The sequence below is a fragment of the Notamacropus eugenii genome, chromosome 6 (assembly GCF_028372415.1).
Source record: "Notamacropus eugenii isolate mMacEug1 chromosome 6, mMacEug1.pri_v2, whole genome shotgun sequence".
NCBI lineage: Eukaryota > Metazoa > Chordata > Mammalia > Diprotodontia > Macropodidae > Notamacropus > Notamacropus eugenii.
In genome coordinates, this window is record NC_092877.1 from 330,607,369 (window position 1) to 330,619,821 (window position 12,453).

The following is a 12,453-nucleotide window of genomic DNA, read 5'->3' on the forward strand; positions in this document are numbered from 1 at the left end:
AACACCTACCAAAATGTACATTAAGGAAATTCTCCACTAGTTTAGGGGCTAACAATTCCACACAAAGACTATTTAATGAAGAACTGACAAGTAGCAGATTGTTGGTGATCCTGAGACTGGCCATTTATAGCTCAGCAGAGGCAGATTCCAAGGACGTTAGCCGATGTGGCAGGGAGAACAAAAAGCAATCTTACTCATCACTGACCTTTTTTGTTCCTCTCTGGCAGTTCAATGTCTCAGCTGAACACCCAGAATGCATCTTGCGTACATGTTCCTTTGGCTTAGGAGGCTCTGAATCTTTTATTACTTGATTAAGGGCCTACTATTTGTCAGACATTGTTATCAGGCACAGGGAGACAAAAACAAAAGAAAAGCCCTGGGCCTAAAGGAGCTTCCATTCTGTTCTTCATACCAGGTACGCCACCTCTCAACTTTGGAACTGGCTCTCTCCCCTTTGCCTCATAGAACCTGCCTCTGCAACTCATGCATCACCTTCTACGTGCAAATTTGCCTGATCCCCACAATGTGAATGCCCCCCTCCCCCTTCCTGCTTTGTAGTTATTCTCTTTCTATTTACTAAGAGGCAGCTTGAAATAGTGGATAAAGAGCTGGTCTCAGAGTCAGAAAACTATGGATTCAAGTCATATCTGTGATACATGCTGGCCTTAGGAGCTAGGCCAGTCACTCAACACCCTAAGCAATTCTCTAAAGCTACAGAGCAGGTATAAAATGGTGGAGTAAATTCCCACACAGGAGGAATTACATAATTCCAATGAAATAGATCTGGTCTGATCCCCAAAATTTACTGATCAATGTACTTCCTTCATTTATTGTCTCCCTCGACTAAGCCTGGATTCCTTGGAAGTGGGGACTGTTTCATTCTCTGTGTACCTATCTGTAGCATATTGCCCTATCTCCAGCATGTCGCAATGTGCCTAAGCTTAAGAGGAAGCACTTCATGCTGGCTGATGGTTTGGTTCCAAGGTGAGCAAACAGTAAATACACAGGAAAATGAATATAAAGAAAACACAAAGTAACAGAGGGGCGCGGGGAGGAGGAATGGGGGCCCTAAGCACACCAGGATGGGAGAAGTGGCAGCAGAAAAGCCTTGGGCAGGAGGAGGCTTTGAGTTAGCCTTGTTCAGTATTACACGGGGTCTGAGGCCACATTTGAACTCCGGAAGATGAAACTTCCTGACTTCAGGCATGGAGCTCTATCCATTTTGGAGAAAAGCTGGGATTGGAAGAAGTACAAGTGACCACCCCAGGCACATGGCATGTAGGGAACAGCAGGAGACTCTTCCTGTTCCGGTGCATTTTCTCCCTGGAGCATATGCTTCTCCTTTCAGCCTGCTGAAATCCTTCTCTTTCTTCAAGAGCCTGCTCAGAAGCCATCTTCCCAAAGTCTTCCCTCATCCCTAACTTTCCTTCTCCCTCTCTCCTCCAAGATGGGGGTGCTGGGGTACTGGAGAGAGGGTGGAAAGCAGAACCAGAAATTTGACTACAGAAGAGAAAAGTGAATGAAAATGACTGGACAAGAAGTCTTGACAGGACTTTGGGGGAGTGACTGAAAAATGTGATAGGTAACAAAATTATTTCAATACAGTTACGAAATAAGGTTAGTTGGTTGTATTGACATTTCATGTTAAGTTTTTAATGAAACTTTAAAAAACAGTACACATATAGTGTATTAGTCCATAAGCTCTACCAAGATAGGGACCATATCTTATTTAAACTTTCTATTTCTGGCTGAGCTTAGAATAAGAGTGAGCATACAGTAGGCACTTGATAAATGTTTGCTGAATTGAATTGTCCTTCCTTGTCACATTCGTGTGTGTGTGTGTGTGCGCGCGCCATATTCTCCCAATTAGATTGAAGGGCTTCTAGAGAACAGGGACAGCATTATTTCCCCCATCCTATTTTTGTACCTAGCATGTACATAGTGAGTGCTTAATAAATGTTGAATCTGATTCAGGTGACAAGCTACTGCCAGAAATGCAATCTCTATTTTAGCATTCAGAGGAAAAATTACCATCATCACCACTACAACAAAAAACCCGGAAAATCTTATTGAAGGACTCTAGAACATCAAACTCACTATGCCCCAAAATGAATTCTTTTGTCTTTCCACACAAACCAACTCACAGATTTCTGTGAGGAGTATCACCAGTTTTTCAGTCACCATACTTTTCCAGCTCAGTCATTCCCTCCTTCCCCAAATTCAATCACTTTCCAAGTCTTGTTTGATTCAATCACCATCACTTCTTAGTATCCTTTCCCTTTTCTCCTCTCACATAATCTCCACTAAAGTTTAGGTCCATATTTTTTTCCCTTTGCTAGTTTACCTTCCCTTAAGTTAAGGTTTGACCACCAAAGGCAGGATGACATGGTTGATAGAGACCTGGTCTGGAGGTCTGGAAGCCCTGGGTTCAAGTCTGGTCTCTGACACAGGCTCTCTTACTGAGGATAGGTTATGTAGTCTCTGTGTCTCAATAAATTGTGGAGCAGTTTCAGTTTTGCATTGGTAGGAGTTTCCTCATTGCTAATTGACCTATGTCAAAGAAATCGAAACCCTCCAAAAAACAAACAAAAATAAACCCCACAGGTCTATGTCACTTTCTTCCTCAAAACGCTTCAGCCCCTCTCTGCTGTGTACAGTACAAACTCTCCTGCCTGGCATTTAAAGTTCTTCACATCTGGTTCCAATCAAACTCCCTAGACTGATTTCTTATCATTCATCTTTCACACTTATGTCCCAGTTAAACAGGCTGATTTGTTTCCCTACACATTCCCTGCCATTTCCTGACTCAGTGCCTGGTTACCTTGCACAAAATACTTTCCCTGACCATCTCTGTTAGAATTCCTGTATTTCTTCAAGAAGGAGGTCTCGATCCTTGTCAAATGATCTCTTCCTCCACCAAATTACTTTGTATTTACTTTTAACATTCTATAGTTACTTATCTGTGTATATATTACGTCTTCCAAAAGAACATAAGGTCCTTGAGAAAGGGATTACTTCATTTTATCTTTTATTCCCAGTGCCTGAAACAGTGTCAGAAACGTAGAAAAAGTGCTCAATAAATGCTTGTTGAATTGAACTTACTTTTAGCAAGCTACTTACCCACCGCTAAACATCATTTCCCTCATATGAAACCTGAGGGGTTGGACTAGATCTTAATATGTCCCTTCTAGGGATAACATTCTATGATTCTACCTGAAGATCCTGGCTCTGGGATTTTTAGTTCACCGCTTTATTAATCCTTCACTTGCTTAATGATCTCAGAAACGGAAGCACTTCTTTCACTAATGCAGGTCTCTTTCGTAACTTCTTATGCTGTGAGATTCTCATGCACATCCTTTTGTAAATCCTTAACAGATGTTTTGTCATTTCATGGATATGAGTGTAACTCCTGGGCTGCTACATGACTGGTGACATTCCTTTACTCATCATATCTGTCCTTGAAGATATCTTTTCTGCCATTACTTCTGCATAGTCACATTGGTAATAGGCTTTATAACACCTACTACATTGAATAACCTAGATAGAAATTATTGCAATATTATTCAATGTGTTGAAACCTATATATAATGTATTCCTAGAAACAATGACATGAGTGTTGAGAAGGAAGTTATGATTTTAATATTAATTGAGATGTGTAATGAATACACTAATTACTTAGTTTTCTCAAGAGGCGCTTCTCTGGCTTGGGAGTCAGAGCTCACAATTCAGCTTGAACTGATCAATCAAACCTTTGACAATGCTCACAATCACCAGGTCTTAAGTGAATCGAATTAAGACTTGTAGAACCTGTTCCCTCCCTAGGGGAAGTGATCATGACCCCAAAAGACTTGACTCTAGAATTGTTGTATCAAAGGATTTCTTGTGGGAAACCATTAAAGGACTGTTTGTGATCCACCTTCCCCCCCCTTTCCCCACCTGTGATGTATATAACCTGTGCTTTTACTTCAGTTTAGAGAATATTTGTCACTTGGAAATTAATTAATTAAACTACTACTTGATTGCTGGCATGCCTGTCTCTAGGCAGCTCTAAGCATTTGGAGACTGAGTCAGTAAAAATCCGTTAACAGTGTGCTTTAAAGACATAATAGGCTTCAGAGGTATAAACAACTTTGGAAACCAGAGAGCTCAACCTCTTCATTTTACTAATGAAGAAACAGTCAACAATTCAGAAATTCAGCAATTAAATGGGGAAATCTGATGGAAACAAAGACCACTAGCTGAGAAGTCAGAAGAGAGAGGTTTAAGTTTTATTTTTCGTCTCCCTCACCCCCAAATATACCCATCCAATAGTAGGGTACCGGTTAAATTAGACTACATGGTCTCTGAGGTCCCTTCAAACTTAAAATTCTCCGTAGAACCTCCTCTTAAAAATGGTAAACAAAACCATTCACTGTATCAATTGTAGCTGACACCACAAGTAACTTTCTATGCTAGCAGTACACCATTTCTTAACAGAAAAAGAAGTGTGTTTTAACTCCAGCATCTGGAACTTATACAGACGATTATATTTGACCGAAATTATATAAGCCTTTATTGTAGTCTTTGTTTATGTCATCGTGGTGTGAATATCCTTTCAGTTCTGCTTCCTTTGCTCTGCATCTGTTCATATGAGACTTCCCATGTCTCTGAATTCTTCATGTTATTGCACTATGGTGCTATCATATTCTATTTATATATCACAATTTGTTTAGTTATTCCCCAATCAACAGGCAACTGCAGACTACTATAATCAAGTCCTAATTGGCCTCCCTGCTGTTCTCCTCTCTCCAATTTAGCCCCCACACAGCTGTCTGGTTTTTAAAGCCCCGCGCAGGCTGGCCCTCCCCCGGCCGGCCCCCGCGCAGGCTGGCCCTCCCCCGGCCGGCCGTCCGCGCCCCGCGCAGCCTGGCCCTCCCCCGGCCGGCCCTCCGCGCCCCGCGCAGGCCGGCCCTCCGAGCCCCCGCGCAGGCCGGCCCTCCCCCGGCCGGCCCTCCGAGCCCCCGCGCAGGCCGGCCCTCCCCCGGCCGGCCGTCCGCGCCCCGCGCAGGCTGGCCCTCCCCCGGCCGTCCGAGCCCCCGCGCAGCCTGGCCCTCCCCCGGCCGGCCCCCGCGCAGGCTGGCCCTCCCCCGGCCGGCCGTCCGCGCCCCGCGCAGCCTGGCCCTCCCCCGGCCGGCCCTCCGCGCCCCGCGCAGGCCGGCCCTCCGCTCCCTCTCCACTCCCGCGGCGTACTCCACGACGCAGCGCTACCGGCCTCCCCGCTGTTCCCGGAGCGAGCTGCCTTCCACCTCTCCGCGGCTCCTTTTCACTAGCTTTCCCCCTTGCCTGGAATGCTGTCCTCCCCGGCTTCCCTCAGGCTCCACCATATTACGCAAGAAGTCTTCCCCAAGCCCTAGGATGTGCCGGCGCCGGCCCGCACTCGATCCCGTGTATTCCCCGTGTATTCCCCGTGCACGGCGGCTGGCGGGCGGTCTCCCCAGCAGAATGGGGATTCCTGGAGGGACTGGCCCGGTTTCGCCTCTCTAGCGTCGTGCGTAATTTACACGTCGACCTGACTCCGGTCAGTGGAGTCTGCTCGCGCCGTTCCCCCGGCTCCACAGACTCCGGGGCTCCCCTATACCTCCCGGGGCCCGGGCACCATCCCTCGTTTCCACCTGTCGCACCCACCGTGGCACAGCCCGGCCCACCAGCAGCGCCTGCCGCCTGACCCTCCCCATCCCTCCGGCGGGCGCTACTTTTCTCCAAATTCGGCTGCAGGGGCCCTTCCCCACCAAGAGTCCCCGAGGCTCTGGGATGCCAATGTCCTTCCCCCACTCTCCGGTCTTCTGGGCACAGCCGCCCCCCCCCCCCCCCTCCGAGAACGGAAGCTCCTCGGGGGCAGGAACGACTCGGCCGCCCCGGAGCCCCCCACGGGCCTGCCCCGGCTCTTTAACAGACGCTCGGCGCCTGACGCAACCCGACGGGTCCATTAGGAAGACTAAAGACTCCGCCCCTCTCCCACTTCCTGAAGACAAGGCTCTGGGAAGCGGGTACGAAGGGCTCCTGGTGGCCCCCTCCCCCGGCCCTTCCCTCGGACGCGACGAGTCGGACTTTTGCCCCCTAACCCTAACCCCCGCACGCCCCGACGGGGCCCCGAGCAGGACACCCTCGGGGCCGAGCCCTCCGCGGCCCGGGCCAAAGTCCGGCAGCTCCAAAGTCAAACGGAAACAAAGGGGCCCGGACCCCGACGGCGCGATCGGCGCCGCCCGTCAAAGCCCCCCCGCTCCGCCCCCCCCAGGCCGGGCGCGGGCTGAGGGGGAGCCGCCGCCCCCACACACACCTGATGCTCCTTCACCACCTCGCTGAGGCAGGGATAGCGCTCTGAGATCCAGCGGTAAAACTTAGGGACTCCCATGTCGACCGTCACCGACCCTGCCAGCAGCCGCCGCCAAACCGAAACCAAACCCCCCGCCCGGGCCTCGGCCGCCGCCTCCGCCGTCGCGCCGCCGATGACAACACAGGCCCCGCCCTCCCAGACCATAGAGAACGCCGCGCCGCCGCCCGCCGGGAGCCTAGAGAGGCCGTGTCCGCGCCCCTCCCCCCCGCCTCGCGCCCGAGCCTCTGCGGGCGGCCCCCCGGCCCGGGCAGAGGCGGAGACTGGCTGAGGGCCAAGCCCTAAAAGGACGGGGACTCGTGGGGGCTAAGAGCCCTTGAGGGCGGGGCTTCCTAAAGGCGGCGATGGGGGCGCGCACGGGTGAAGTCTCGTGCCCCGCCAAGGCTGGCCCCAAGGGCGGCAGGCGCCGGTGCCCCCCCCACCCCATCTCGGGCCAGCTGTCTTCCCGATGACACGCACTTGGGGCCCCGGGCATGGAGGCATCAATGGGCATAACTCGGGGCACGTGCCCCATCCACCACGGTGCCAGCAGGCGCGCAGTTCTGAAAAGATTCCCGTTTGGGCTGAACGTAAACCACGTGGCTCACTCCAGATCGGGGGCTTCTTTGGTAATTTCACTTTTCCGTTGCTTGTGAATCATGCTAAACACTGGAAAAAAGTGACTTAAAGATACACGAAGACCATCGAGTGAGGTTTGTAAGAGGCTGCTAGAGGAACGCGTGCCAGTGCTGCCCGCCGCTCCATCTTCGACTTGAATTTTCCGTGGGGAACATCTCTCAGAACCTTGTTCACACAGGTCCGCAAATACCCACTGTTCCTTACTTGCCATGGGCATGCCACACAAACCACGACGCACTCAAGAACTGTCGCGTATGCCAGTCCCAAACCCACGGTTATCACACGGTGGTTCTACTGAATATGGAAGTCTGGGACAGACCTGAAACATGCCCAATGTATTCACGCCAAGGTTAGACTCGAAATACTGTTACAGTATCATTTTAGACAGATGCCTTCCCCCCTTGTGTATATACAGGGATAATGCTATTTACGTGGTTACAATACATATTTTTCTAAAAAAATTTACATCTGAACGTGTAGTTTTATTTTTGTAGTCCTTTAACAACTGAAATAACATTTTCTGAGAAGAAAGTATAGCAAGTGATCTAGAACAGTAATGAATGCAGGTGGCAATCCGGAACTGAATCACTGTAATAACACCACCTTGGAGTCCAAGCAGAAGGTGTTAACTCGTAACCACAGCTCCATTTCATAAATACGGAGTCCAACCAAGATACATCTGGCACAGCAGGTTTTCGTCAGTTGCTTCTTGAATGAGGTGGTGCACGTGTCCTTCAATGGACAAAGGCAGCCCGGTTACTCTGTTCCTAGCTTTGATTACACCTCGAAGGCGCTGCTCGATGTCATGGACATGAGTCTTGGCCTAGAAATGAGAAAACAGAAATAATGTCTACACGTTAAGGTATGGATGACTATATTTTTTAATTCCTCAAATCTATTCCTCAGCTTCTTTGCTTTGTTTTAACCATTTTTGGTCATATCAGAGACCAACACTTTTTCTGGAATGTAGACAAGAAAGGAAAAAAGAGGAAGATACATTTCAGAAGTTTAGGGTTTGGGCATGGATTCGGACTCAGTCAGTAAACATTCATTAAGCACCTAGCTGTGTACAGAACTATGTTGTAACCACTGGAGATAGGAAGAAAAGGTAAAGGGCAGTCCTTGGCTTCAAGGAGCTCACAGTAGAATGATAGGCAACATGACTTGCAAACAACTGTGTACAAATAAGCCACATGGATGGAGGACATGTTAGAAAGAAGTAGAAAGAAGACACCGGAATTAAGAGGGATTGGGAAAGGCTTTTTGTAGAAGGTAAGATTTTGGCTGAGACTTTGAAGGAAGTCAGAAGATGAAGATGAATAGGGAGAGGATGCCGCGCATGGGGGACAAGACAAAAAATGCCCAGAGCCAAGTGATGGACTTCTGTGTCTTCTGTGAGGAACAGAAAAGAAACAGTGTCACTGAATGAAGTGGGGGGGTGGGGGTGGGGCAGATTATGAAGGGCCAAACAGGACTTTTTTTGATCCCAAAAGTAATGGATGGGAAGTGAGCAAGGGTGGGGGAGATGACATGGTCCACTTTGCACTTTAGGAAGATAACTGTCAGCTGAGTGGAGGATAAAAGGGAATGGGGAGAGACTTGAAGCAGGCAGACCCACCATCCAACTATTGCAATAGTATAATAATAAGGTGGGGAAGGTCTGTACCAGGGTGGTGGAAGGGTCAAAGAAAACGAGGCACAAGAGATTGGAGGATGACACCTACATTTTAAACCTCAGTGACTAAAAAGACAGCACTGCCCTCAACAATAATAAGGAAGTTAGGAAAGAAGTGGACTTAGAGGGAAGATAGTAAATTAAAATTTTGGACATGTTTAGTTTAAGATGTCTACAGGACAGATATCCAGCTTATGATGTCAAATAGGCCGTTGGAAATGCAAGACTGCAGGTCACACCAAAACGGTCAGAGCTACATAAATAGATTGTGAGTCTTCAGCATAGAATAGATAACTGAATCTGGGAGCTTTAATTTCTACCTCATGTATCCAACTCTGATTTAATGCTACTTTCTAGACTGTTTGGGGAGATGTGAAAAACTACAGATTGGGACGTGCATGAACTCCCCACACTTCCAAAAGCCCATTCATTAAATAAGATGTTCAAGATAACTTTCTAAGAAATAAGGGATGGTGGCAGTTCGGTGAAGGAATGAAGAACCTGTTTATTGAGAGACAAATGGTGCTTTGACAAAACTTTCATTCAACAATTATTAAATGCCTCCCTGTGACCAGTATATCATACTGTCTTATATAAAGCTTGAGTGTATACGAAGCTTTAACTCTGGGGATTTCGATTCTTCTTGTGACAAGTTAACATGAAAAGAAGGTACAGAGAACCCTGGCACATAAAGAGGGTGGAGGGTTTCAGAAGAGATGGAGGTTCCAGACAAGAAGACTCATGTTCGCTGTGACAACAGTGCTATCTGTGGAACTTTCTTTCCAGCCCAGAGATCTGACTTTAAAAGTCAGGTGACTTTAACTTTGGATTTTGAGTCTTAAAAGGCTACAGCAACCCAATGAAGTGGACATTTTCCTAGACTATTAAAACATCAAGTCCTATCTGTCCTTCATATTATCATCTTATAGAAATTAATTTTGTTTTCCATTGTGCTAAATATACAGTTTTAAAGAATTCTTTCATGTTTAAAACTCAGTTAAAAATTTAAGTGGAAACTTCATTATATCCTTTCAGTCACCATTTATTAGGTGCTAATGTGAGGATATGAATACAAAAATGAAAGTCTTTGCCATAAAATAATTTACATTCTACTCAGGAGATAACATGTATACCGATAAGTAATAAAAGGCACTTTGAGGAAGAAAAGAGTACTAACAACTGGGGGATATGAGACAAAGCTTTGTGTGGAACATGGCACCTGGGTTAAACTTTCAAGTAATGGAGATTTTAGGAAGGAGAGCATCCTGGGCAGGAGAGAGAGCCTGTCTGTAGGCATGGAGACCAAAGATGAAATAACAAGTTTGTGGAGCAACTAGTAGGCATGTTTGACAAGGAGGTAGAGGGCATGAAGGGGAATGATATACGCTAAGTTTGGAAGGGTAGGTTACACTTTGAGTGTGGAAAGCTTTAAATGGTAGGTAGGCTAAAGAGTTTGTATATTATCCTATGAGCAGGGAAGTGACATGGTCAGAAGAAATATCAACTTGGAAGTTATGAAACTGTACTCTTTGGTCTACTATTAAGCATATACCCCGAGGAAGTCAAAGACTTCAAAAGAAAGGACCTAAATGTATGCGAGTATTTATAGTAACATTTTTTTTGCTTGTTTTAGAAATAAGACACCCATCAGTGAAGGAACAGAGGAGGAAACTGGTATAAACGTGCAATAGAATATTGCTGCACTTTATGAAATGACAAATGACTGATTGAGAGAAATCTGGGAAGACTTGTATGAAATGATAAAGAATATAAAGTTCTGAAGGGGATAAACAAAAATTTTGCTACTGCTTTGTTAATTTTATTATACAAACATTTTGCATTATGTAAAAGCTCATAATTTCATATATAGTCTTTTTGTTTTTCTTTGTATATTGAAATGTTTGATGATTGTTAAATTTGTAATTTGAAATGTCAATTTGTTAGTGATTGTTAAATTCATAATCTGAAATGTTAATCTGGGAACCACATGGAGGATGTATTGAAATGAGGAGGCACTAGAAGTAGGGAGAACAGATAGGAAGCAGTGACAAACTGACCCAGGGTCATGGCCATATGGAATCTAATTTGCATATTCTTTTCAACTTTCCATGAGCTTGGGAAATTTTTGGTCAAGTTTTTCATTCATCATTTTAAACAACTATGAGCTGTCTAGTTTAATTTGTGTCTGCAACTTTTTTGGCTACATAAATGCTAATGATATAATCAGCAATCATGACAGAAGTCAGTATATGCAGCATTCACAAACTTAACAATACCAAAGAACAGAATAGTGGCTTCTCCCATTTATACGGTGCTCTGAGGTTTGCAATATGCTCTTGTCACAATCCCTACGTGAGGAATGTAATGCCGTGTTATCCCAGATTAAGAAAACTGTTAGCAGAAGGTACAGTGGAGAGAGTGCTGGAATAACAAGAGGAAATCAAAGCCGTGTGCCTCTGGACAAGTCATTTCATCTTTGCCTCAGTTTTCTTACCTGCAAAACAGGAGTAATCAGCACCTACTTTGTACAGGGGTGCTGCGAGAACAAAATGAGAGTGTCTGGGAGGTGCTTGCAAACCTTGAATGCTAAAGAGATGCTAGTCATCATTATTATGATATTACTGTAAAAATGAAGACTGAAGCACACGTTAAGTGGCTTGCTGAGGGTAGTTAAGGTGTTCTAGGTGAGACTTTAACTGAGGTTATGTGACTTTGATAAGGTAATCAAGTTAAAATGTACTTATAGTTCATGATTACTGAAGCCTATAAGGGAGGTAGTCTGGTATAGGGGAAAGAATGCTGAACTAGCAGCCAGACTACCTGAGTTCAAGTACTCCTTTTTCACCTAGTACCTTTGTGACCCTGGGGGAAGTATTATAACTGTTCAGATCCTCAGTTTCTTCATTAGTAAAAAGTGTATACACAGCAAAGTGGCATAGTGGATAGAATGCTTAGTTAGGCTGGAGTCAGGAAGACTTGATGGGGTGCTTGGATGCCTGTGCTTAGATCCCAATTCTAAAATCACATTTCTCTTAAAAAATCCTATTTCTCCCTAGCCTCAAAACTATCCCAGTCAGTTTCTCCCCAGCCCAAGGACACAGCCTGCCCCAGCAACAACTGTTATCTCCTTGCTATAGCAGCCAGCTGCACCTACAGAACTTATTAGTCTGAACCAGCTGTGTACTGGCTGAGCTGGCTGTGCACTGGGTCATAATGACATTTACTTTTACTACCCACTGACCAATCATATGTATCCTAGACATAGCCATACGTATACTCTCTTACATTTATCTTGTCTAACAAGACGTTGATGAGAATACCCTGTAATTTCTTGGTCATCCCTGACCATTAGTTAACTTAGTTTCCTTTCAGGCCTAAAACTACACCTCCAGGTAGCCCCTGCCTTGGGCTATTTCCCAATGAATTCTGGGTAAAATACCTGTGCAGCAGATACCAAAAGTGCATGTTCCTTTAAGAACTAACCACTCCTTAGCCACTCCCTAATCCCACCCTGAATCACCCACTTAGTATATCTGGCCTATTGAATATCCTATTACCTGTACCCCTCTAAAGTTGCAGGTTCCCTAAGAACTCTTGCCCGCTGAAAAGCATAATTAATTACCTTGACCTCAACAATGCTTGAGTCCGTGAATTCTTCTCCAGGCAGCGCACAGCAGAGAATTCCAGTTCTGGAGTTCCTGTAAACCCCCCTTCCCCCTCCAGCCCTCATCAGACTCATCTTCCTGAGTTCAAATCTGGCCTTAGAAACTTACTAGCTGTGTGACCCTGG

General features: G+C 46.1%; 2 protein-coding genes across 13 annotated transcripts in view; both read right to left on the reverse strand.

Annotated features, from left to right (window-relative positions):
• Positions 1–6,517, reverse strand: part of XRN1 (5'-3' exoribonuclease 1) — a 95,975-nt gene extending 89,458 nt beyond the window's left edge. For all 9 annotated transcript variants that reach the window (XR_011969026.1, XR_011969027.1, XM_072618193.1 and 6 more), the window contains exon 1: positions 6,317–6,517. Coding sequence is in view for 7 of the 9 variants with exons in the window: in XM_072618193.1 (XP_072474294.1) it covers positions 6,317–6,517 (201 nt within the window). In the remaining 2 variants the exon portion in view is untranslated. The remainder of the gene's footprint in view (positions 1–6,316) is intronic.
• Positions 6,518–7,449: 932 nt separating this feature from the next.
• The window catches only part of ATR (ATR serine/threonine kinase), a 118,365-nt gene continuing 113,361 nt past the window's right edge, over positions 7,450–12,453 (reverse strand). For all 4 annotated transcript variants that reach the window (XR_011969025.1, XM_072618188.1, XM_072618187.1 and 1 more), the window contains one exon: positions 7,450–7,811. Coding sequence is in view for 3 of the 4 variants with exons in the window: in XM_072618188.1 (XP_072474289.1) it covers positions 7,638–7,811 (174 nt within the window). In the remaining variant the exon portion in view is untranslated. The remainder of the gene's footprint in view (positions 7,812–12,453) is intronic.